Source organism: Saimiri boliviensis, chromosome 3 (genome assembly GCF_048565385.1).
Source record: "Saimiri boliviensis isolate mSaiBol1 chromosome 3, mSaiBol1.pri, whole genome shotgun sequence".
In the NCBI taxonomy this organism is placed as follows: domain Eukaryota; kingdom Metazoa; phylum Chordata; class Mammalia; order Primates; family Cebidae; genus Saimiri; species Saimiri boliviensis.
This window is the reverse complement of record NC_133451.1, coordinates 173,880,784-173,906,221: the sequence shown is the minus strand read 5'-3', so window position 1 is coordinate 173,906,221 and position 25,438 is coordinate 173,880,784. Positions and strand designations below refer to the sequence as shown.

The 25,438-nt window shown below is 38.1% G+C and overlaps 2 protein-coding genes across 4 annotated transcripts in view; one reads left to right on the top strand and one right to left on the bottom strand.

Moving 5' to 3' along the window:
- The window catches only part of GALNT7 (polypeptide N-acetylgalactosaminyltransferase 7), a 152,408-nt gene extending 129,705 nt beyond the window's left edge, over positions 1-22,703 (top strand). For all 3 annotated transcript variants that reach the window (XM_074396975.1, XM_039479040.2, XM_074396976.1), the window contains exons 9-12: positions 12,961-13,179; positions 16,651-16,749; positions 17,341-17,469; positions 20,336-22,703. In XM_074396975.1, the coding sequence (XP_074253076.1) occupies positions 12,961-13,179; positions 16,651-16,749; positions 17,341-17,469; positions 20,336-20,473 (585 nt within the window). In that variant the 3' untranslated portion in view covers positions 20,474-22,703. The remainder of the gene's footprint in view (positions 1-12,960; positions 13,180-16,650; positions 16,750-17,340; positions 17,470-20,335) is intronic.
- LOC120367738 (histone demethylase UTY-like) lies at positions 1,771-24,165 on the bottom strand. The gene is made up of 5 exons (XM_074396978.1): positions 24,078-24,165; positions 15,811-16,008; positions 12,519-12,573; positions 12,256-12,402; positions 1,771-8,402 (listed from the first exon to the last, which is right to left on the bottom strand). Exons 2-5 carry the CDS (start codon positions 15,941-15,943, stop codon positions 8,312-8,314), a joined length of 426 nt encoding a protein of 141 aa, XP_074253079.1. The 5' UTR covers positions 15,944-16,008; positions 24,078-24,165; the 3' UTR covers positions 1,771-8,311.
- Between the last annotated feature and the right edge of the window lie 1,273 nt (positions 24,166-25,438).

Genomic DNA, 25,438 nt, shown 5'->3' with positions numbered 1-25,438 from the left:
CCATTTTACTCTGTTTACTTGTTTACACTCCACATGTGAGTAATATCAGACAGTTTGTCTTTCTGTGCCTGACATATTTCACTTAACATAATATTCTCCATGTTGTTGCAAACATGATTTTCTTATTTTTAAGACAGGATTTTCTTATTTTTTAATGGTGTATAGTATCAATGCCATCGTGTATATATACCATCTTCTCTTTACCCATTCATCTCTTGATGGACACTTAGCTTGATTCTGTATCTTGGCTATCGTGAATATTGCTGCAGTGAACACAGAAGTATAGATACCTCTTCAATATACAGATTTTATGTCTTTTGGATATATACCTAGTAATGAGATTGCTAGATCATATGATAGTTCTATTTTTAATATTTTGAGGAACCTCTGTACTGTTTTTCCATAGTAACTGTACCATTTTGTATTCCCACCAACAGGTGGAAGGTGGTATCTTGTGGTTTTAATTTGCATTTCTCTGATAATTAATAATGTTGAGCATTTCTTCATGTACCTGTTGGCTATTTATATGCCTTTTTTTTTTTTTTTTTTTTTTGAGACGGAGTTTCGCTCTTGTTACCCAGGCTGGAGTGCAATGGCGCGATCTCGGCTCACCGCAACCTCGGGCTCCTGGGTTCAGGCAATTCTCCTGCCTCAGCCTCCTAAGTAGCTGGGATTACAGGCATGCACCACCACGCCCAGCTAGTTTTTTGTATTTTTAGTAGAGACGGGGTTTCACCATGTTGACCAGGATGGTCTCGATCTTTCAACCTCGTGATCCACCCGCCTCGGCCTCCCAAAGTGCTGGGATTACAGGTTTGAGCCACCGCGCCCGGCCTTTTTTTTTTTTTTTTTTAAGAAATGTCTATTCAGGTTCTTTGCCCAATTTAATCAGGTTGTTTCCTTATTATTGAGTTCCTTGTATGTTATGGATATTAGCCCCTTGCCAGATATATGGTTTACAGATGTAGTGTCCCATACCATAGATTGTCTCTTTACTTTGTTAATTGTTTCCTTTGCTTATAGAAACTGTTTACTTTGATATAATTCCATTTGTCTATTTTTATTTTTGTTGCCTGTTCTTTTGGGGTTGTTAGATCTAAAAAAATCTTTGCCCAGACCAGTGTCATAGAATTTTTCTATTTTCTTCTAGAAGTTTTACAGTTTTAGATCTTCATGTAAGTCCTTAATCCATTTTGAGTTGATTTTTATGTATGGTGTGAGATGAAGTTCTAGTTTCATTCTTTTTGCATATGGTTATCTAGTTTTCCAAGCAACATTTATTAAAGAGACTGTTCTTGCCCTAATGTGTTCTTGGCATCTACCTTGAAAATCAATTTTCAAGGCAATAAATTAGGCAATAAATATGTGGATTATTTCTGGGCTGTCTGTTCTGTTCTTTTGGTCTGTGTGTCTGTTTCTATGTGAGGACAATACTGTTTTGATTACTATAGCTTTGTAGCAGGTTTTGAAATTGAGTAGTGTGTGCGCCGGGTGCGGTGGCTCAAGCCTGTAATCCCAGCACTTTGGGAGGCCGAGGCGGGTGGATCACGAGGTCGAGAGATCGAGACCATCCTGGTCAACATGGTGAAACCCCGTCTCTACTAAAAGTGCAAAAAATTAGCTGGGCATGATGGCACGTGCCTGTAATCCCAGCTACTCAGGAGGCTGAGGCAGGAGAATTACCTGAGCCCAGGAGGCGGAGGTTGCGGTGAGCCGAGATCGCGCCATTGCACTCCAGCCTGGGTAACAAGGGCGAAACTCTGTCTCAAAAAAAAAAAAAAAAAAAGAAAGAAAAAAAAGAAATTGGGTAGTGTGATGCCTCCAGTATTGTTCTTTTTGCTCAAGATAGCTTTAGCTATTCAAGGTTTTTTATGTGGATTCATAAGAATTTTAGGATTGATTTTTTTTTTAATTTCTGGGGAAAATGTCCTTGAAGTTTAGATAGGGATTATATTTAATCTGTAGATTGCTTTTATAATATAGATATTTTAACAATATTAGTTCTTTCAATCCATAATCACAGGGTATTTTTCCATTTATTTTGTGTATTATTCAATTTATTTTATCAATTTTTAGTTTTCAGCATGTAGATTTTTCACCTCCTAAATATTTTATTGTTTTGCTTAACTGTTATAAATGGGATTGTTTTCATAGTTTGTTCTATAGATAGATCGCTGTTAACATATAGAAATGTGACTACTTTTTGTATGTTGATTTTCCTACAACTTTATTAGATTCGTTTATTAGTTCTAACAGCTTTTTGTTAGAGTCTTCAGGGCTTTGCATATATAAGATCATGTCATCTGCAGAGACAATTTAACTACTCCTTTTCTGATTTGGATGTCTTTTCTTTCTTTCCCTTATCTAATTGCTCTGGCTAAAACTTCCCGTAGGATGTTAAATAGAAGTGGGGAGAGTGGGCATCCTTGTCTTGTTCTTAATTGCAGAGGAAGAGCTTTCAACTTCTCATCATTGAGTATAGTGTTAGCTATGTATAGTGTTAGCTATGTCCTCATGTACTTAATTTGTTGAAGCTTTTTACACTGAATTTTGTTGACTGCGTTTTTCACATCTATTGAGATGATTATATGGTTTTTGTCCTTCCTTCTGTTAACGTGGAGTATCACATTTACTGATTTTTGTATGTCGAATCATCCTTGCACCCCAGGGATAAATCCTACTTGATCATTATAAATGATCTTTTAAAGTACTGAATTCAGTTTGCAAGGGTTTTGTTGAGAATTTTTACATCTGTGTTCATCAAGGATATTGGCTTTTAATTTCCTTTTCTTACAGTGCCTTTGTCTGGCTTTTGTACCGGAGTAATGCTGCCCTCATAAAATGAGTTTGGCTGTTTTTCCTCCTCTTCAGTTTTTTGAAAGAGTTTGAAAAGGATTGTTATTAGTTCTTCTTGAATGTTTGGTAATATTTAATAGTAAAGCCATCAGGTGCTAGACTTTTCTTTAATGTGAAACTTTTAATTATTAATTCAATGTCCTTACTCATTCTGTTTAGGTTTTCTATTGCTTCAAGATTTAGTCTTGATAAGTTGTATGTGTCTAGAATATTTCTTCTAGGTTATTCAAGTGGTTGGCATGTAATTATCCATAGTAGTCTCTTATAATCCTCTGTGTTATCAGTTGTATTCTCCTCTTTCATTGCTTTCATTTATTTCGTGTTCTCTTTTTCTTAGTCCAGCTAAAGATTTGCTGATTTTATTTATCTTTTCAAAAATCAACTCTTAGTTTCATTGGTCTCTTCTCTTTTTTTTCTGGTCTTATTTCATTTATTTCTGCTCAGATTTTTTATCTCTTTCCTTCCAACTTTGAATTTAGTTTATGCTTTCTGTAATTCCTTGAAGTGTGACATCAAGTTGTTTGTTTGGAGTCTTTCTGCTTTTTCAATGTAGGCATTTATTTCTATAAACTTCCGTCTTATAACTGCTTTTACTATATTTCATAATTTATAGCATATTGTGTTTCCATTTTTGTTTGTCTCAAGGTAGTTTTAAATTTTCCTTTTAATTTCTCCTTTGACCCATTGGTTGTTTAGGAGCATGTTGTTTAATATTCGTGTATTTTTCACATTTCCTTCTGTTGTCGATTTCTAGCTTCATACTACTGTGGTTAGAAAAGATACTTAATCTGATTTTAGTTCTCTTAAATTTTTGTAACCCTTCATTTGTGGCCTAACATATGATCTATTCTAGAGAATGTTCCATGTGCATTTGAGAAATATGTGTATTTTGCCACCATTGGATGGAATGTTTTGTGTATGTACTTTAGATTCATTTGGTCTAAAGTAGTTCACATCTGCATTTTCTTATTGATTTTCTCTCTCTTTGATCTGTCCTTTGTTGAAAGTGGGGTAGTGAAGTCCCATACTATTATAGTATCACAGTCTGTCTCTCTCTTCAGATGTATTAATATTTGCTTTATATATTTAGGTGTTTCAATATTGGGTGCATATATATTTATATTTGTTATATCTTCTTGATAAATTTATCCCTTTAACATTACATAATGATCATCTTTTTCTCATTTTAAAGCTTTTGACTTAAAGTTTATTTTATCTGATATAAGCATAGCTACTCCTGCTTTCTTGGTTTTCATTTGCATGGAATGTTTTTCCATCCTTCACTTTCAATCTGTTTTTGTGTGTATATCCTTAAGCATGAAGTGAATCTGTTGCAGGCAACATATAGTTGAGGTATTTTTCTATATCCGTTCAGCCACTTTATATCTTTCGATTAGAGAGTTCAGTCTATTTACCTTTAAGGTAATTATTGATAGGTAAGGACTTATTACTGCCATTTTGTTAACTGTTTTCTTGTTGCTTCCTGTCTTCCTCTCTTGCTGCCTTCCTTTGTGACTGTGTGATTTTTCGCTAATGGCATGCTTTGACTCCTTACTTTTTATTTTTTAAATATCTGTGATAGGATTTTGCTTTGTGGTTATCATGAACCATACATGAAAGATTGTACATTTATAACAGGCTATTTGAAGTTGATATCTACTTAACTTTGATTGCATACAAAAACTCTATACTTTTATTCTATACCCTACCTATTACATTTTCAATATCACAATTTACATCTTTTTATATTGTGTATCACTTAATAAATTGTTGTAGCTATTACTTTTTATTAGTTTTGCCTTTTAACATTCATACTAAAGTATAAGTGATTTATATGCCATGTATTCTGAATTTGTGTACTGATTTTTACCAGTGAGTTTTATGCTGTCATATGTTTTAATGTTGCTAGTTGTTATTCTTTACTTTCTGTTCAAAGAACTCCTGTTAGCACTTTTTGTAGCACAGATTTTGTGGTGATGAACTACTTCAGCTTTTGTTTATCTGGGTGTCTTTATGTCTTCTTCATTTTGAATGGCAGCTTTGCTGTGTACATTACTCTTGGTTGGCAATTTCTTTCCTTTAGCACTTTGAATTTATCATCCTACTCTCTCTTGGCCTTTAAGGTTTCTGCTGAGAAGTCTGTTGCTAGCCTTCCTGGAACTCCCTTATATGTTATTTGCTCCTTTTCTCTTACTGCTTTTAGGATTGCCTCTTTGTCTTTGATTTTTTACAGTTTGGTTATGATATGTCTTAGTATAGTCTTGTTGGGATTAATCTTGTTAAGAGACCTTTGACCTTCCTATGCTTAAATATTTGTATCTTTCCCCAGATTTGGACAGTTTTCTGCTATTATTTTTTTCTTAGAATAGTCTCATGCTCTTACTATTATTTTTTTACATGAGCTTTCTACCCTTTGTCTTTCCCTTCTCTTTATTGAATTCCTATGACTTAAATATTTGCTCTTTAGGTGCTGTTCCATAAATTCTATAAGCTTTCTTTATTCCTTTTTATTCTTTTTATTCTCTGCTGACTATATATTTTCAATTAAGCTGTCTTCAAGTTCACAGATTCTTTCTTCTACTTAATCAGTTTTGCAATTAATGCTCTCTATTACATTTTTTATTTCATTCATGGTAGTTTTCAGCTCCAGCATTTGTTTGCTTGTTTATTTTAACAATTTCCTTCTCTTTTATAAATTTCTCATTCTGGTTTTTTATTGGTTTTCTGATTTTAGTGAATTGTTTCTCCGTGTTTGGTTGAAGTTCACCGAGATTCTGTAAAACAATTACTTTGAATTATTTGTCCAGGTCTGCTACTGGAAGATTATTGTCATCTTTTAGTGGTATTATGTCCTCTCCATTTTTCATGTTTCTTGTTGCCTCACATTGATGCCTGTGCATTTTGTGGATCAGTCACCAATTGCAGACTTTACAGGCCAGTTTCAATGTGGGAAGATTTTCCTCTGTGGGGGAAGGAGGGTGCAAGGGTACTTGCTGGGTGGGGTATAGCAATTCTGGGACTACTGAGAATACCAGCTATGTATTCCCTCTATAGATCTACCCATCGAGGTCAGTGTTGTCAAAGATTTCAGTGCCCCTTAGTGGCTATTGCTGTAGATATCTACAGTGGCAGTGAGGCATGTTGAGGTCTTTGGGTATGGCTGCCAAGGACATCCTGATTTTTTTTTCTCATTGGAGAGGTTAAATGCCCCATGGCACTGGTTCTAACTCATGGGCTCACTTGCAGTGGCAGTGGCACTTGTAGAGTGGCTATGGAAGGACTGAAGCACAAGCATGAGTGGAGAGACTATGGCTACAGGATCTGGGGCAGTTTAAAAACCCCAGGGCCTAATGCACAGACATTTCGCTACTGTATTGATAACAGAATGTGAAGTACCAGATGCTTATGAGACAGCTGAGGTAGCCAAGAATGGGAGCACAGATGTGCTCAGAGTTAATGCAGCTCTGGGGAGAGAATAGTGCTTAGCTCTCTATGGCAGCTGGGCTGTTGTTTGGGACATGGGTACCCCTGTTGCCAATGTTGGTAGCAGTATGTGCGGCTTAGATGCTTGTGAAGTAGCTTTTAGAGCCAAGAAAGGGAGAAGCAGCATGCATAGAGTTAGAGCAGCTCCTGAGTTGGGGTGAGTTCTAGCTCTCTACTGCAGCTGATCCAGGGCCTGGAGCTGGGGCATGCACAGTAAAGGTGTGGTTCTGGGGCCTGGAGCATGAATTAGCTCACCGTAGCAATGGTTCCAGTGTCAGAGGTGGGCCCAGTCCAGCCGCAGAGCCTGGGCTTGCAGTGTGGGCACTAGCAGAGCAGCTGTGGCTTCAGGATCAGGGCTCACTGGAGCATGGGAGAATTGGCAGAGCTTTCCTCAAGGTAATTCAAGAGTAGCTGCTTCTTGGATGGTGGTGAGTGTGCAGATGCACCTCCCTCTCGGGTTCCCCAGCAAAAAGGCTGTTGTTTACCTTGGTGGCAAGTGATGCCAGTGTCCACTACAGAGCAGACCTCTGGAGACTATGGTAGTTTGTGCCACGTGGCCAATACTAATAGCATCTGCCTTCTTTTCTTCCTAGCTACTCCTTGTGCCTCAGGTATACACCACCTCACCAGTGATCCTGTCCTACATAGATATTCTTGTTTCTGTTGCTCCATTGTGTTGCTGCAGATTATTTAATGGACCCCGGTGCTGTCTCTGGGCTCTTTGGGTTTGTGAATAGCTGTCTGTATTTGGTTTTTTAGTTGTGGGGGAATAAAGGCTGGTGTCTCCTACATTGCCATCTTGGTAACCTCACCTCCCATTATATCCCATTCTGATTAAGATTCCTATATTAAATGTTCTCCATGAATACATTTCAAATAAACTCAAAAAAGTCTGACACTGTGTAAGGAAATAGTTGAAGGGAAAATACTAGCTTCTATTATTCACACATGAGTAAAATATGGTTTGGTTTTTAAAAATTTAGATAATCATGGTAGGAGTTTGCATAGTAAGCAAAATCAAGTTTTTGAACAATGCTTACAAAAGATTAATATCTCTTGTCCCACAAAGATCGAAAAGTTAAGGTGAATATCCTTTGTCCTTTTATATTCTGCCTCCAGATTCTCCATCTCACTCACATAAAATAGTGGAAAATTCCACTGATTCTTTTCATTGTGACATCCAAATTGTTCTGCTGTAATAAACATTTTGCTATTATTATTTAATAAAAATCTTATCTCCTATGCCATAAATATAGAACTAGGATTGATATCTATATTTTACCAAAACTTATGAACCAGCAGAAAAACAAAACATTGGTTTTTAAAACATTTTAGAAATGTTTTTTTAAAAAAAAATTTTTTTTTTGAGATGGAGTTTCGCTCTTGTTACCCAGGCTGGAGTGCAATGGCGTGATCTCGGCTCACCGCAACCTCCGCCTCCTGGGTTCAGGCAATTCTCCTGCCTCAGCCTCCTGAGTAGCTGGGATTACAGGCACGTGCCACCACGCCCAGCTAATTTTTTGTATTTTTAGTAGAGACGGGGTTTCACCATGTTGACCAGGAAGGTCTCGATTTCTTGACCTCGTGATCCACCCACCTCGGCCTCCCAAAGTGCTGGGATTATAGGCTTCAGCCACCATGCCCAGCCAAAATTTTTTTAATAAATAAAATGTGTTGAACTTAAATTGAATAGGACTTTTTTAGTGGGATGAGCATCATCCCAGGCTTCTTTCCCAGTCACCCATTTATTAGAAAATGAATCCTAATTCTGGTTCCTTCTATTGATTGTCACCATTCCATGCAGTGTACGGTTCCTAAAATGAGATACGTCATAGCCACCATATTCCAAGAGAATCCTCTAGCTGGGGAGGACAGATTTAGAAGTAGTGTAGTGGCGAATGATGATCTGGTGATTATCCAGCCATGTTGGGGTCTCTCAGTTCTTTGCCGTTTCATCACAGACTACTGACACTCAGGGCTGGCATTTACTTCTGAAACAAACCAAGGAAGCTTCATACAGAAATCCGGATGTCCCACTGCTTGGAGGACAAAGACCTCCATCCCTGGCAAAACAACATTGAAGTTTATTTGGTTTGGCTGCTTTCATAAATTCTAAGAGGCATGCAACTCTGAGGCTTCTCATTTTCTGCAACGCTTAACCAAGTCAGGTTTATTGTTGGCTTTAGACACAACTTGGGACAGTTCACAACAGGGCAATGGGTAATAAGCAGACAGCTAGGCTTTCAGAACCAAAACATCGTTCTTATTGGCTAAATGAAGCCCTAGCTACAACAGGGAATGAGATTTAAATGTGTATGATAAAACAAAATTAGCACCAAATTAACACCAGGCATGACTGACATTGCAGGAAACTCCCTTTGGAGTTGGACTCACAATCACGAAGAATTGATGAAAAGCCAAATTGACTCAAAAAAGTCTATTCTGAAAGCAAAAGGAAAAGAGCTGAGGTAGATAGATATGTATCCACTCTAAAAATTAGCGTATATACCATACAAACTACCCAAGAAGTATGAATGTAGCATACACTTAGTGAATGCCTGGCATGTGCCAGGGGCTTTCTTTTCTCCAGTTTTGACAGCATCTCCTTGAGCCCTCAGCCAGCGGTCAAGTCTGTTTCTCCACCTCGTTTGTCTCCTCTGAGCCTCAGACTCTCTGGAATTATCCTCTGTTGTCTTTTAGATCTTTCACTCAACAGAGTCAAAACTGACCCTTAACTTTTCCTCAAGTAAGTACATACAGTATCTCCACCCTTTATGTATTCAGTGCATTACTGCTTGCACTGTAAGTACATGCAATATCAAAAGTTACTCCATCCACTGTGTTCTCTGTTTGCCCATGAATGAAACTTAGGGAGCATGTAAGGTTGTTCCCTGCCCTTCCCCCTTACCAAGCCCTGGTGATTCTGCCTCACACATAGCTCTTCAATCCGTCCCTTTCTATACTCAGTGCAGTTCCTCAAATCTCTCCCATGAATACTAAATAGTGTCCACTTGGCTCTTTGCCATCAGGTTCAACCCACTTCAGCCCACGCTTCACTCACCACCGGTGTCATTCACCTGAAAATTAAATTTGATATCACTTACCTGCTTAAAACTTTTTCATACGTGTCATCTCAAGGGTAAAATTCAAAGTTCTATTAAAAAGAATAACAATATTAATAAGAGCTACCACACCCAGCTAATTTTTGTATTTTTTGGTAGAGACAGGGTTTCACCATGTTGGTCATGCTGGTCTCAAACTCCGCCTGCCTCAGCCTCCGAAAGTGCTGGGATTACAGGTGTGAGCCACCATGCCTGGCCTATATCCTCATCTTAAAATGAAGAAACTGAAGCAAGTTTTCTCTCAGTAAATATTGCATCCCAGTTTTTGGAAACTATTTGCCAGACTACAATACGCTAAAATTTATCATACTGCATTAGCTTTTCTCTTTGCCCTGAATACCATTCCCACCTAATTAATCACTCTGGCCCTGTCCATCCCAGACCACTAACTGCTCCGTCTTTTTATTGCTATAATCTTATGCATGTATACAGAACTCTTGAGGTTTGTTCATGTCTAGAGTACGTGTACTGTATCTAATTTCGTATGGATTTGCAAGGATTCAGAATGTTGAGTCATGTAGTCGTCTGTTCTCATACTGCTATTAAGATATACCTAAGACTGGGTAAATTATAAAGAAAAGAGGTGTAATTGGCTGACAGTTCTTCAGTCTGTATAGGAAGCTTAGCAGCTTCTGATTCTGGAAAGGCCTCAGGAAGCTTCCAGTTATAGTGGAAGGCAAAGGGGGAATGAAGCATCTCACATGGTGGGAGCAGGAGCAAGAGAGAGAAGCGGGAAGGTGCTACACCCTTTTCACCAACCGGATGTCACATGAACTCACAATCACAAGAACAGTCTGGACGTGGGGGTTGGGGGTGGGCTGGTACTAAATCATTCATGAAGGATCCACCCCCATGAACCAGTCAGCTTACACCAAGCCCCATTTCCAACATTGGGGATTGTAATTAGTCATGAGTTTTGGGTAGGGACACAGATCTAACCCATAACAAGTGGTAATATCATATGTTCTTTGATCATATACTGCTTATAGCTGCCTTTTTTTTTTTTTTTTTTTTTTTTTTTTTTTTTTTTTTTGAGATGGAGTCTAGCACTGTCACTCAGTTTGTAGTGCAGTGGCACAATGTCGGCTCACTGCAGTCTCCATGTCTTGGGTTCAAGCAATTCTCCTGCCTCAGCCTCCCACATAGATGGGACTACAGTTGTGCGCCACCATGCCCAGCTAATACTTTTGTATTTTTAGTAGAGACCGGGTTTCAGCATGTTGGCAAGGATGGTCTTGATCTCCTGAACTCATGATCCACCTGCCTTGGACTCCCAAAGTGCTGGGATTACAGGCATGAGCCACCCTGTCCGGCCTATAGCAGCCTTTTTTAAACCCATGGGCTTTTGTGACAACAGTGCATTTAGGGGCATGTTCACCCTTTGATAGTTATCTTGTTGCCTAGAAAACATTTAATCTGAATGCTAGATCTGAAACATTTACTATTTCTGCTCTGGATGGGTCAGAAACTATGGCTGACAGGCTGAATCCAATCCTTTTTCGTAAATAAAGTTGTATTAGAGCATAGCCACACTCATTTGTTTGTGTATTGTCTGTGATTACTGTCTCACTAAAATAGCAGAGTTGAATAGTTGCCACAGGAAACTATATAGCCCAAAAAGCCCAAGATACTTACTTACTGTCTGGCCCTTTATAGAGAATATTTGCTGATGGATGATGTAGAAGATGAGGGATTGAGTATTGTTTTAGTTCATTTAGTGTTGCTACAACAGAACACCTGAGGCTGGGTAATTTATCAAGAAAAGAGGTTTTCTTGATAAATTACCAAAAAAAATTTGGTTCAAGATTCTAATGGTTGGAAAACTCAAGCTTGGGCAGCTACATCTGTTGAAGGCCTTATGCTGATTCAACACATGATGGGAAACAGAAGGGGATGCACATGTACTACAAGATCACATGGCAAGAAAGGAAGCATCTCTTGCTTCCTTTGAGACCAAGGAAGCCAGATTCTTTAACAGACTACTTTTGTGGGAATGAATCCATTCCTGGGAGAGCAAGAACTCACCCCTTCACCTCCACAGGAGGCCTTTAATGTATTAACAACCCAAACACTTCCCAGTAGGCCCTGCCTTCCAGCACTGCCACATTGGACATCAAATTTCAACATGAGTTTTGGCAGACAAACCACATGCAAATCACAGCAAGTGTATACCAGTTTGGTCACATATATTCATGCAAGCATTCATTCATCGATTAAAGCCTTGAAAGCTAGATATTTGTCAGTTATCACAGTGTCAACATATTTTACTGCTCTGTAGCTGCTTTTCCTTAAAGTGAACCAACTAGGGTCGGGTGCAGTGGCTCATGCCTGTGATATCAGCACTTTGGGAGGCTGAGGCAGGGGGATTGCTTGAGGTCAAGAGTTCAAGACCAGCCTGGCCAAGATGGTGAAACTCCATCCCTACTAAAAATACAGAAATTAGCTAGGTGTAGTGGCAGGCACCTGTAATATCAGGTACTGGAGAGGCTGAGGCAGGAGAATCCTCTGAACCCAGGAGATGGGGGTAGCAGTGAGCTGAGATTATGCCACTACACTCCATCCTGGGTGACAGAGTGAGACTCCATCTAAAAAAAAAAAAAAAAAATTTTTTTTTAATTAAAAAAAAGTGAGCCAGCTGGGGAAAATACCCAGTTTATTTGAGGTTATAGTAAAATGGTTCTATTATAATGATACCAGGATCAATAAAATCACCTGCAAAAGTGTGTTTTCTTGAACAGAGCTTTTGTTTTTCATGATGGTTTTTGAAATGAGATTTTTTTCCCCCTATACTTACCAGTAGAATGGTTCTATTAAAAAGAGATTATAGGTCAGGCACAGTGGCTCACTCTTGTAATTCCAACACTTTGGGAGGCTGAGGTGGGAGGATCCCTTGAGGCCAGGAGTTTGAGACCAGCCTGGGCAACAAAATGAGACTTTGTCTCTACAAAAAAAAACAAAAACAAAAATTAGCCAGGTATGGTGACATGCACCTGTAATCTTAGCTACTCGGGAAGCTGAGGTGGGAAGATCACTTGAACCCAGGAAGTTGAGGCTTACCGTGAGCCAAGATTGCACCACTGCATCCTAGTCTGAATGACAGAGCAAGACCCATCTTAAAAAAAAAAAAAAAAAAAAAAAAAAGCCAGAAAGAAAGAAAAGAAGTTATTCTAGGAGTAGAAATACCAGCGTCCAGCCAGGCTCTCATAAACTCTCTCTGTGATTCAATTTCTTCTTCTGTTAGCAGAATAGCGTATATGATCTTCCAGCTCAGGGATATCAGGTTGTATATAACACTTTTTGCTTAAATATACATGACACTTTAATCCTAGGCAGATGACATATTAGAGTCATTAACTTACTTGCATTTGTTGTTTGATTAAATGTCAGGTCCTATTGAAATGAATTTGTTATGTGTAAGCCATATTTCATGTGTCTAATGTAGGCTGTTTATGATACGACCTTTGTCTTTTTATAATGATATTTATTTTCTTGTTTACAGAATTATGTTAGAGTTGTGGAGGTTTGGTGGGATGAATATAAAGACTACTTCTATGCTAGTCGTCCTGAATCACAGGCATTACCATATGGGGATATATCGGAGCTGAAAAAATTTCGAGAAGATCACAACTGCAAAAGTTTTAAGTGGTTCATGGAAGAAATAGCTTATGATATCACCTCACACTACCCTTTGCCACCCAAAAATGTTGACTGGGGAGAAGTAAGTACCAGCCGATAGTCACATCTCAAAGTGTGTGCATTTGTAGACTAAGTTTGGGAGAAGGCAGAGAGAGGTGGAACTATGTGAGTAAGAGAAAAGTATTCTTGGGGGAAAGTTTGGGTAAAAACTGTCTGATAGCATCTACCACCTTTCCACTCCAAGCTACGGCTTGCCAGGCCAGCTTGCCACCATGCTGTCTCCTGCCAGCCTTTTGCTCCAGCTCCTGGCACCTCCATGCCCCTACTCCAACTCCCTTCCTTAACAACTTCAGTTTATCCTACTGCTCTCAGCTTAGAGATCACCAATACTGAAAAGCCCTTCTTATTTTTCCCCACTTCATCAAAAAGATGCACATCTATGCTCTTTCCAGGGGTTCTCGCAACACCCAAATTCGCCCATCTCCCAGCCAGTCTGAGTGCTTCAGGACCTTGATCACCATTGTGTCCAGGTGGACTGATGCAGGGACCCATATGTAATAGGCACTCCAATGATGCTTTTCAAATGAATTAAAAATAATTAAAATCAAACAAAAGCATTTTGAAAATAAGACATGGTCATTTCTTTGTTTATTCAAACTTGTCTTCAGACTCACTTCTGATTGCACCCCTCAGCCCTGCTGTGTGCCTTACGCTGCTGCCCCAGAGGCACACCAAACCTGCTGTGAACATTGAAGTCCGCATCCCTCTGCTTAATTATGTTCAGCAAATCTTGGTTGCGGGCCTACTATGTGCAAGTCACTCTTCTAGACAGAAAATAAGACAAGCAGAGTCCTTTTTCTCAGGGAACTAGCATGCTACCTGGGGATAGAGACCGAAAAAGAGAAAGCAAAAATGATAATGACAGATGGTGATAAATGACAGTGACACCTAATACTGTCAAGAGGACTTAAGGACAGGGTAAGGAAAGCATCTCTGAGGAGGTGACATTTGCCCTCAGAGCTGAACGGTAAAGAGTCAGCCAAGCAGAGAGCCAGAGAGCGGAGCTGAAGGGAAGCAGACCAATGGCATAAACATAATCCTTCTGGAGGCAGATCCCTGATGGGTTGGTGTGTGAAGGATAAGGGCCAGGATGACAGTGAGGTGGTTTTTTTTATTTGAGTAGCTGATAATTTCTTTCATTTGGGCTGCTGAGACTAGAAGATAGTAGGGGAGTGAATGGAGGGGGCAAGGCTTCCGTTGGTGTTCTGGACTTGCAAAGTACCTGCCAAATATTTAGGTAGAGCTGTTAAGGCCTATTGATGATAGATCGTAGGTCGTATGATGCCAAAATCCAGAAGAAAGGCCACTCTGGAGATGCACATTTGGGTCCATCAGCAGGTAAGTCGTTTCATGGGACTGAGTGAGGTCACCAAGAGAGAAAATACAGATAGAGAAGAGGAGAGAAGACCCATCTCTCAGAAGTGCCTGCAGTTAGAGTTCAGGAATGGAAGGAGAAACCAGCAGGGGACACTCATGCTGCTCTCTCTGTACTTATTGCTTTAATACCTTTTTTTCCCTATACTCTTAATTTACCTGTCCTATTACAGCAAATTATGTTTAACTCCCAACTAGACCATAAGCCCTTCAACACACAGATCTCTCTCTGAGGGCCCAGACGAGCGCATCCAACTGCCTGCTTGACGTCGGCACTTGAGTGTCTACAGTCACTTCAAACTCAACCAGCCATAATTGAACTTCCTATCTCCTCCCCCTACCCATCTCTACCGATTTCTCAGACCAAACACTTTGGAGTCTTCCACGAATCCTGTCTTTGTCTCGTACTTCATATCTAGTTCCAGAATCAGATGCCTTCTTGCCTGGTCTAAGCCACCATCATCTCTCACTGAGACTGACTTGTTGGTTCTCCTACAGCCTGTTTCACATACAGCAGTCAGATTGATTGTTTTACAATGAAGTCAAGTCAGTCCCTCTGCAAGAAAACGTGCACCTTCACCTCAGAGTGATGACAGAGTCCTTTCTGGTGGTCTGCAAGATCCACAACATCTGTTCCTGTTTCTCTCTGGCCTCACCTGCCACTGCTCTTCCCACTCTGCTCCAGCCCCATGTCCTTACTGGTCCCTGGACTCCCTCCAGGCATGCGCCTGCCTGTGCTCTTTCTTCTGCCCGGAATGCTTCCCTGCAGACAGTGGGTGCATGGCCAGCTCTCACACCTCCACCTCCTTCGAGTCTGTGAACCTGCCACTTCTCAGTGAGGTCCGCCTTGTTACTTCCCAATACCCTAGCTCCCACTCTAACTTCCTCTTCCTTCTTTCTTTTCGCCGTACTTATCCTCTTTTGCTATAGCAAAAAAGTTGTCTACTAAGTTTTTTAACTTATATTCTGTCTTTTTTTCCTTATGTTCCCAGAGTGAATGTAGGCAAGGGGCCCATGTTCACTACAGCATGCCCGTTACTGGGGCAGTGGTCTTTATTTGGTTCACTGGTGTTTCAGATCCTACAGCATGCCTGGCACACATCAGATACTCAGTATTTGATGATTGAATAAATGCATGAATGAATGGATAGAACTTTTTGTCCTCCTTTTACTATCTCACTCCCAAATATATCTTCAGTTTAACCTCCCTCCATTCTGACATCTGCACTTTATACTTCGTTTCTCGGCATTTCCTTAACATTCCAAGGTAAACCCCTACCTGTTGTAAAGGTGTCTCTTTGGGGCAGTCTTCGGAGCTCCTCCACGCAGGGTAGCAGCTCTTCCTCTGCAAATTCATACCTCCATCCTGACTGGCCGCTACGCCTCACCTCTCTACAGGCGGTGAGGACCATGACTGGCTCCTCTTCGTATCCCCAAAAGCTCTTATCATCAGAGGCGCAGAGTCAGTATTTGCTGGCTGAATGCAAGAACAAAACATTTTATCCAAATACTAAAGTGATTTATAATTCAGAGAAATATACAGTATTTCCAAAAATAGTTATTTTCCTAGAAATTGTAGATTCCAAAGATGGAAACCTGTATTTGCTTTTCATCTACATTGTCTATAGAGAAAAGCCTCACTGCCTGGCCATGTGTCATGCGTGACCTTTGCACCCTAGGCCCTTGGAGGCAGCTACCAGAAGTGCTGCACAGCCATTTGGGAGAGGTCCCTTAGGAATCCAATCTGTTCTAGATATCTAGGTCCAGTATCTAGTACCACTGTGGTTAGGTAGCTTTTCTCTATTTGCTTCTCATTCACATGAATGACTATGATTCTGAAATTGTATTTAATGGTAATTTTTTTTTTCCTCTGTGGTATTTTAGGGAAATCTATAGTCCTGTGCTCTTAGAGAAAGAATCCATTCCAATGTTGACTTCAAGACCATAAATGATTTCCAAACTATGTAAAGACTGATAATGCAGTAATACCTTGTCACTACACATACCCAGATTTTCCCTGTGAACTGTAATATTTAATATGAAATACTAAGTTCTGATGCCAGAGTTTATCAAAAAGTAAACTGTTGCCTGCTTTTTCTTTCTTTGTTCATTTTTTCAGATCAGGGGCTTTGAAACTGCTTACTGCATTGATAGCATGGGAAAAACAAATGGAGGCTTTGTTGAGCTAGGACCCTGCCACAGAATGGGAGGGAATCAGGTAAATCACCTTCCTTTTGTGTTTAAATTATTCTGCATTGAGGGGCATCAGGTTTATTGACCACAGAGTGATCAATAACATAATAACATTATGGTTTTTGCATAAGTAGAATCTAGAATTAATGTCTAATGTAAGAGATTAAAATATATTCCTGTGAGAGTGTGTATCTGTTGCTAACATAACTATGTAAGCCTAGCTCCCTAATGATTTTTTTGCAAGTATTATTCACTAATCCTCATCTTTTTGCCAATAGAGTGTTATTGCCAGTAATACATATTCACTAATATATTTTCTTATGTGGGTATATGTTTGTTTTTTTCATTTTCTCACATTGTTGGTAATTAACAAATATGTGTTAGTGACCCATTTGGTATCTTAGAGACTGAAGAACTTAATGATTTCAGTGTTAATAAGGATCTTCACTAACATCAAAATAAATATGATTTGTGGACTTACAGTTCTAAACACAGAAAAATTATGAAAAAATAAGTTAGCCATTCAATTTAATTATGAGTTAAGTTTCATTCTTTTCAAATATACATCAGCAGGGAAGGTGCCTCTGTTACTTATTTCTCTCTTTTTCTTTTACAGCTTTTCAGAATCAATGAAGCAAATCAACTCATGCAGTATGACCAGTGTTTGACAAAGGGGGCTGATGGATCAAAAGTTATGATTACACACTGTAATCTAAATGAATTTAAGGAATGGCAGTACTTCAAGGTATTCCGCATGTTAACTTCTGAAATAATGTTACATGCTATTTCATTTTCAATAACATCTAGCATGTGGAATTTAGATGAATAAATCTTCAAGCCGACATTCAAATTTGCTAGCATTTCCTCTCATTTAGTCACTTGTATAGGTTTTCCTGAGCACTGGATGACTCATTGTTCTATAATGAGGCATCACTTTTGTTCTTTCATACGATATTGTCACGGAATGAGGCCACGGTGATGTCTGTGAAGAGCGCTGCTAATTTTAGTAATACAAGAAAGTCAGTGTTCTGTGAGGCAGTCATCATCATTGCTCTCACCAAAATCTGATTTTTGAAATCTAAATGAATCATTCATTAAAGTAGAATATATTTATACTATTAAAAATTTGGCTAATACTTCATATTGTCCAGCAGGTGGAGATAGAGACAAACAAATAAAACTTGAAATCTAGGCTTTCATGACGTCTTTATCATTGTGTGCTAAATGCAGCGGGATAAATGTAGCAAGTTGCTTGCTTTAATGGTCAAATTTCGTTATTCCCGTGACACTGCTGTGTTTCAGCTGTGAGTATTTAAAGCTCTGTGGCAAGTCGAGGATTACAACATATTAATAGATTTATGTATAGTTTTCAAAGTCTAGATTTGGCTAACATGAATCAATTTATTATGAAACAAAAGGTAGGAAAAGCTCCCTCACACTAAAGAATGTGTCAACCCTGCATTTTATTTATTCACTCAGTATTTGTTATCACATCCCATCTGTCATGCAAGCAAGCACTTGTTATCTATGTAATAAGGCTATGATCTACCTTCCCTGTTATTGTCATTATGGATAATTTCCATGAAGTGATAAACATGTATCAATTGATGATTTTTTTTCTTATAACAAGTTAGGAAGGAGAAGAGTAGCATAAACCTTAAAGAGTGGAGCATTTATTTTCACAAAGAAAAATGAAATATAATAGCAATAAATGGTAGGGGTCGTGAGAACAATATTAGCAAAATAGTAAAAGGAGGCTAACAGACCAGCAACTATATCAAGAAGTAATCAACCAAAAAATGGCACACAACATGTTTTAGGTATTTTAAAGGACATAGCACTGAATATACATTTCTGTATAGATATTACTAGTCACTTGGGAACCAATGATGTGTTAGGCTGTAGGGGAATTCAAAAATATAGCTAAAGTACACTATCATATAATGGTAGAGAAAAAGAAATGCAAAAATAGAGAGAAGCAAAATGCTATAGGATAGAAAATAGTGATTCATGGGAGGAATTACTTCTGAGGAGTTTCATAGAGGAAGTATCATTGCACAAGTCCTGAGTGTAAAAAGGCTTTCCATAGAAAGTAAATAAAAAGCCTGGATGAGTAAAGACGTGGCATGAAAATGTGTGAAAATTCTAAGAATTGCATTTCATTTGGTATCTCTAAATTGTACTTCAGAGAATAGAGCACTGACCTTCATTTTTTAAGTTTTGGAGAGGGATTGACCTTATTTGAGGAAGGTAGTAATGGGAAACAATGGCTACTCTTAGGAAAATAATTCTGGAAATGTGAGGTATGGGCTCTTCTCAAACTTTCTGGCCTCTGGATTCCCTTTACACTCTTAAAAGTTATTGAACCCCCACCCCCAAATTGCTTTTCTTTAGGTAGGTTATCCTTAGTAATATTTCCAGAATTGGAAATTGTCTGAAAAATTTGTAAAGTTTTTTTATAATTAATTCATCTAAAAGTAACAATATCTCCATTAAACATGAATATAAATGACATTTTTAATGAAAAATAACTATGTTTACCCACAAAAAATAATGAGAGGAATGGAATTCCATATTTTTGCAAATCCCTTTAATATCTGATTTAATAGAAGAAGACAGCCGGATTCTTATACTCTTGCTTCATTTGGTCTGATCTGATATGTTGTTTTAGTTCAAGTATATGACAAAAACCCAGACTCACACAAGCATAGAGTTGGAAAAGAGAGGAGGTAATTTAACAGCCTTTCAGATAATTGTGGCTATTTTTTTATTGTACACCACAACTTAATAAGTGGTAGTTTCTTAAAAGTTACTTGCATTGTAGACTGGTATCCTTGAGCATTGTACCTCACTATGTGGAAGTACTTGATACATACTTCCCACTGCATCTCATAATTTTTTTTTAAGTATACTCGGGTCAAGATTGAATAAAATTAATGTTTTATCGCTTCATCAGTGACATCTTTAAGTGAAACGGGCACTTACTGTTTACTGAGTGTGTGGCAGTGAACAATGTGACTACAGGTGCTAGTTTGATTCATGCTAAGGCACCATCAGTTTTACTCGCCCTCACTTTCACACTATCAGTATAAATGTCGATAAAGTAAAAAGGCAGTAGAGCCTTTGTATTATCATGAAAATAGTTTTGGCCTTACAGACCCAACCCTGGATAGTCTGAACATATGGTGAGGGCCAAACCAGAGCATCTGCAGTGGCGATGGGAAGGAGTATAAACCAGAGACATTGCACACATCCATCCTTAGTGTCTGGTGTAATGTGATGAAAGAGGGAAAGTGCAGTATTTCCTAATGACTGGAAAGCTGGTATTGTCATTACCCAGGATAGAAACAGTAGACATAGATATGGGGAGCACATAATGAATTTAGGTTTGTATACATTGAATGCCAGATACCAGCAGTATATTGTGACTTAACAAGAAAGATCTTAGGACTTAGAAAACTGACAATCAAGAGAAATCCAGAGTCTGGGGTGTGGCTGATAAGCGTATCCATTTGCTTAAACTATCTCCTAATGAAAGCCAAGTGATGACTTCTGATGTCAGTGGTATCAAGAGTCCACATTTGAAACTTTTTTCTTACTATGTTTTTCAGAACCTGCACAGATTTACTCATATTCTTTCAGGAAAGTGCTTAGATCGCTCAGAGGTCCTGCATCAAGTATTCATCTCCAATTGTGACTCCAGTAAAACGACTCAAAAATGGGAAATGAATAACATCCATAGTGTTTAGAGAGAATAAAAGAAACCAGTAACCTACCTACTGACAAGTAAATTTATACAGGACTGAAAACCGCCTGAAACCTGCTGCAACTATTGTTATTAACTCTGTACAGCTCCAAACCTGGAACCTCCTGATCAGTTTCAAGGACATTGATAAACTGTGATTTTACAATAACATTATCATCTGCAGTTACTGTTTACAAGACTGCTTTTACCTTAAACTTTGTAGATGTTTACATCTTTTTGTTTTAAGATGATGTTGGTAATTTGTGCCTTTAGCTCTGTTTTATTAGACAGAGTTAAAGCACATTGTCTTCTTTGGGATTACACTCAGGGGTCTGAAAGGCAGTTTGATTTTTATTTTTCACACTTGAAAAAGGTTGGAGTAGCCAGACTTTCATATATAACTTGGTGATTATCAACCTGTTGTGTCTTTATTTAATTTTACATCCTTTTGAAGCACTGCCACAGGTTATTAGCCAAGGTGGCCTTCCTTCACAGTCATGCTGCTTTTTTGAAAGGTGAATTTCAACACATTTAGTGCCTCTTTCATTTCTCAGTATATATTTCAAGAGCTTGTGATGAAATTTATAGGATGGTAATGATGGACTTGTCACCAGTATGGGGAATACTTTTACTACTTAGAAATGAATTTATGTGCTGCCATTTGCCATAAAGTTAAATGTTGTATGGCTTGAAAAAGAAATGACAATATGGAACATCCCAAGGCTTTCCCATCGGGTTGGAAGTTGTGTGGCATTTGCTCCCTTACCTACTGGCATTCCCAGTACCCTCTGTCCATACCTACTTCTAGGATTGTAAAGGAGTCTTCCAACTAGAGAAAAATTGTCCACCAACATTTGGAATTTATCTTCTCTAATACCTGTCACTATAGAAAACTATTATCAGTTTTATTGTTACCCCCCAAAAGAGAGGGTAACAAAATCAGCAAAACAACACTATAAACATGTCAAAGGTTCATTCTGACTGAGGTAAGACCTTCCAAGCCCTTGCTAGATTAGGCCTTCTAAAACTTGTGTGCATTATAACCTAAGTTGTGCAACCTGCAAAGCCAAGAGTGAATTGATGTTTCATTTATATTTTCATCCAAATGACATTATCTGCATGTTTTTAAAATTTAAAAACAAAGGAGTATTTAAAAACACAGTTCATTAACAAATGTGAATGACTTTCTGTTAGATTGGGTGGTCCCTAGTGTTTCTTAATTTCTTTTTAGGAAATGTATTTTTTAAAGTATTTTTCCAGTAAACGGAAGATTTGTTTGGATTTAAACATTTACTAAGAGTATACCTATTACGAAAACCAAATATTCCAAATGGTCAATTCAATTTTAATTTCTCAAAAGATACTGTTACTGCTCAAAAGATTAAAATGCCTACATTGAGTGCTAAAATAAAGTATGATGAGGTGAGCTGAATGGCAAGTAAGTTAAGCATTTTTGATCCTATAATCATGAAATCATTACAGTGAAAGGAATTTACAAACTACTGCCAGAAGTTTATTTTTTAATTTAAGAGGAAAATGTAACCTATGAATTTGTTTGTTCCAAGCTTAGCTCTTAAATTTGGAGAGTCAAAGTTAAACATCCTCAACAGAGTTTTATTTAAAATTTTGAATTGTCAATTTGTATTTTGCTACTGATCTGTGATCAACCATTTTAACTTTCATCTCTAGGGATGTTTAACATTTATCATTGCAAAATAAATCAACTATAAAAAAAGAAACTAAGAGAGAATTGGTACTTTAATTACTTGGGTGTTTGCAAATAGGCTCCATTTTCCATGTTGAGTAGATTATAACCTTATTAACTATGCATAGGCCTAAGAAAGGTGGCAATGAACTGTGCATGTAAATTTTAAATGGGTATTTTGTGCAATTCATTAAAAGAAAATACTTTATGAATATGATTCTATATATTGAAATCAGAAACCTTACCAAACAAAAACATCAGAAGCTGCTGCCATAATGACTATTTTCTACTGTAGGCTGCTTTGGAAATAATTCCCATATCCTTGCTTTGTAAGTTGATAATATCACTATGCATTTCTACACATTTTATAAATTTGATTTATGCAGATTTTGATACACTGTATGTTTCTGTAGAAATTGTATAAATATTCAAAATTTTATTAGGGTAAATTTGAGAAACTTATGTATATCTTAATTCTGGGTTGCTTGTTTTTTAGGTGAGAAAAAATAAAATATTGTATTTTAATTCATGGGTTTTCTTGGTACTTGTAATCATTTCAAATCTAAACACTGCACATTTGAAATAATTACTTGATTTTACTATTTACAAGACATACTTAATAGCTAAAATATTATAGACCACAGTTATTAATTGAGTATCTGCTTGAGTGTTGCTTAGCATTCTGTTATACATGCTTAGAAACCTCAGAGCTTACATCTCTGTTGAAAGGAAACAAAGGTTTATTTTTACCTATTTGCCTATGTATACCAATTTTTTAAGTTCACACTTTTTTAACTATAAAAAATAACCCCGGCAACATATATCTTTCTTGGCAGCATAATGCTACTATAGAATTGCCTATTAGATGCAAACATGTCTTTAAATCAAATTTTTTTTACGACCTAACAACAAGTAGAGAAAAGTAAAGGGAAGCCTACCACAATGAAATTAGAAATAGTCCATAGGACCTTGTGGTACACCAAACACATCTCAAGAGAAGAGATAGCTGCTAACACATTCAAGTAAGTGGCTGTGTTGATTTGGGAAACTTTCTCTCAACTGACCTGTCTATTGTCATATCTCCCAATTCTTAGCTACTGTAGAGGTGGGCTAAGAAATTTGAAAAAGTGACATAGCACTAGACTGGAGTAAATAAGTTCCTTTATTTCTTAAGTCTCACATAGGGATCTTACAATATATTTCATTTCTGGACATAAAGTAATTGTGGGAAAAAATTCATATATAAGTCAATGGAAAATACGACAAGTACCTCACCAGAGAGCCAGATACCATGAGAAAATTATTCCACGTGAGAGCACTTTTTAAAAAGGGTTGAGCATTAGGAAACTCTTTACTGGCAGCAATCTGTTGCAAGGAAATAGACAAAAATCCGAGGTTTTAGGGGACTACTATTCTTGGAATTAGAGATTAAAGGAAGAATTGTCTCTTAATTAGATTCAGTAATTGCTTTACAATTCTGATTTTTAACATTTTGAAATGTCCATATTGAGGTTAGTGGATTTCAACTTTTTAAGTGAATTGTGCCTAGGCCCTACACCTGAGCAGACAAGATAGAGGGCTCCTTAATTTTCATAGAAGGATGTTAGTGTTCATCTGAATGTATAGTAAAGTCTGAAGTCTATTTGTATTCAAATCCATGTTCTACTACAATTTGCCCATATGACCTTTGATGAGTTTTTACCTTTATACCTCAATTTTCTCATCTATAAACCGGGGAAAGCGGCCAGGCACGGTGGCTCATGCCTGTAATCCCAGTTCTTTGAGAGGCTGAGACAGGTGGATCCTGAGGTCAGGAAATCAAGACCATCCTGGCTAACACAGTGAAACCCTGTCTCTACTAAAAATACAAAAAAAAAAAAAAAAAAAAAAAAAAAAAAATTACCCGGAAGTGGTGGCATGCACCTGTAGTCCTAGCTACTCAGTAGGCTGAGGCAGGAGTATCGCTTGAACCCGGAGGTGGAGGTTACCATGAGCCGAGACTACGCCACTGCACTCCAGCCTGGCAGACAGAGGGAGACTACATCTAAAAAAAAAAAAGTGGGGAAGATAATAGTGCCTATTTTATAGGGTTGTTTTAAGGATTAACTATGTTAGTATATATAAAGTGATCAGAATAGTTAGTAGCACATAGTTAAGGAAATAAAAATGTTAACTTTAATTATCTGATGTGAAAGTCTTAAAATCCTCCTTTAATTAGAAGAATAAGACAGCCAAGCTGCAGACCTCTGTAAAGGTTTTGTGTATATATGCATGTGTTTCATGTCAGATATCATTATCCCCACTTTACAACTGAAAAAAATGAGGCTCAGAAGTTAAAGAAACTGGAGACAAAATGGTTACCATAAGGGAAAAAATTAACCCTACTTCATGTCATTCACATAGCATGTGAATGGAGTTTTTAGTGATCTAATTCAATCCTTGGATAGAACTAAGTGCATCTTGAAGAATACCTAAGATACTGTATCCTTTAAATTACCTTTAAATGAAATTTATCTTGGACTTTTGCTATGAGGAAATAAACAGCAGCTGTATTAAGAACTACCCAAAACAAAACTAAAACTTTGAGTAGAAAATAGAGCTGATGTAATCCCAGCACTTTGGGAGGCCGAGGCGGGTGGATCACAAGGTCGAGAGATCGAGACCAACCTGGTCAACATGGTGAAACCCCGTCTCTACTAAAAATATAAAAAAAAAATTAGCTGGGCATGGTGGCGCGTGCCTGTAATCCCAGCTACTCAGGAGGCTGAGGCAGGAGAATTGCCTGAACCCAGGAGGCGGAGGTTGCGGTGAGCCGAGATCGCGCCATTGCACTCCAGCCTGGGTGACAAGAGCAAAACTCCGTCTCAAAAAAAAAAAAAAAAAAAAAAAGAAAGAAAATAGAGCTGAATAGATTTCCACTTCTAGCTATAACATAGTAATTGGAATTGGACTTACGTTGCTACCCGAAACAACTGTTAATACTGAACAAAATATATGAGGCAACTGTTTTCAGGAATTGATACCAGTCAAAGCAGACTGATATCTAAAAGAAAGGAAATACACAAGGCAAACCCCAGGTTCACCATGTCTGTCTCCTTGGGAGGATATTTCCAACCATGGTGCAAGGAATACAGCTCAGAATGGTGATACCGTTGAACTGAGGCAGAGTGGAGGCTCGTGGCTGCTGAAACAGCTAGAATCTACAATCCAGGTTACTAGAGGGGAAGTACGCTTGAGTGTCAGATCTCTACAGAAATTTTTATA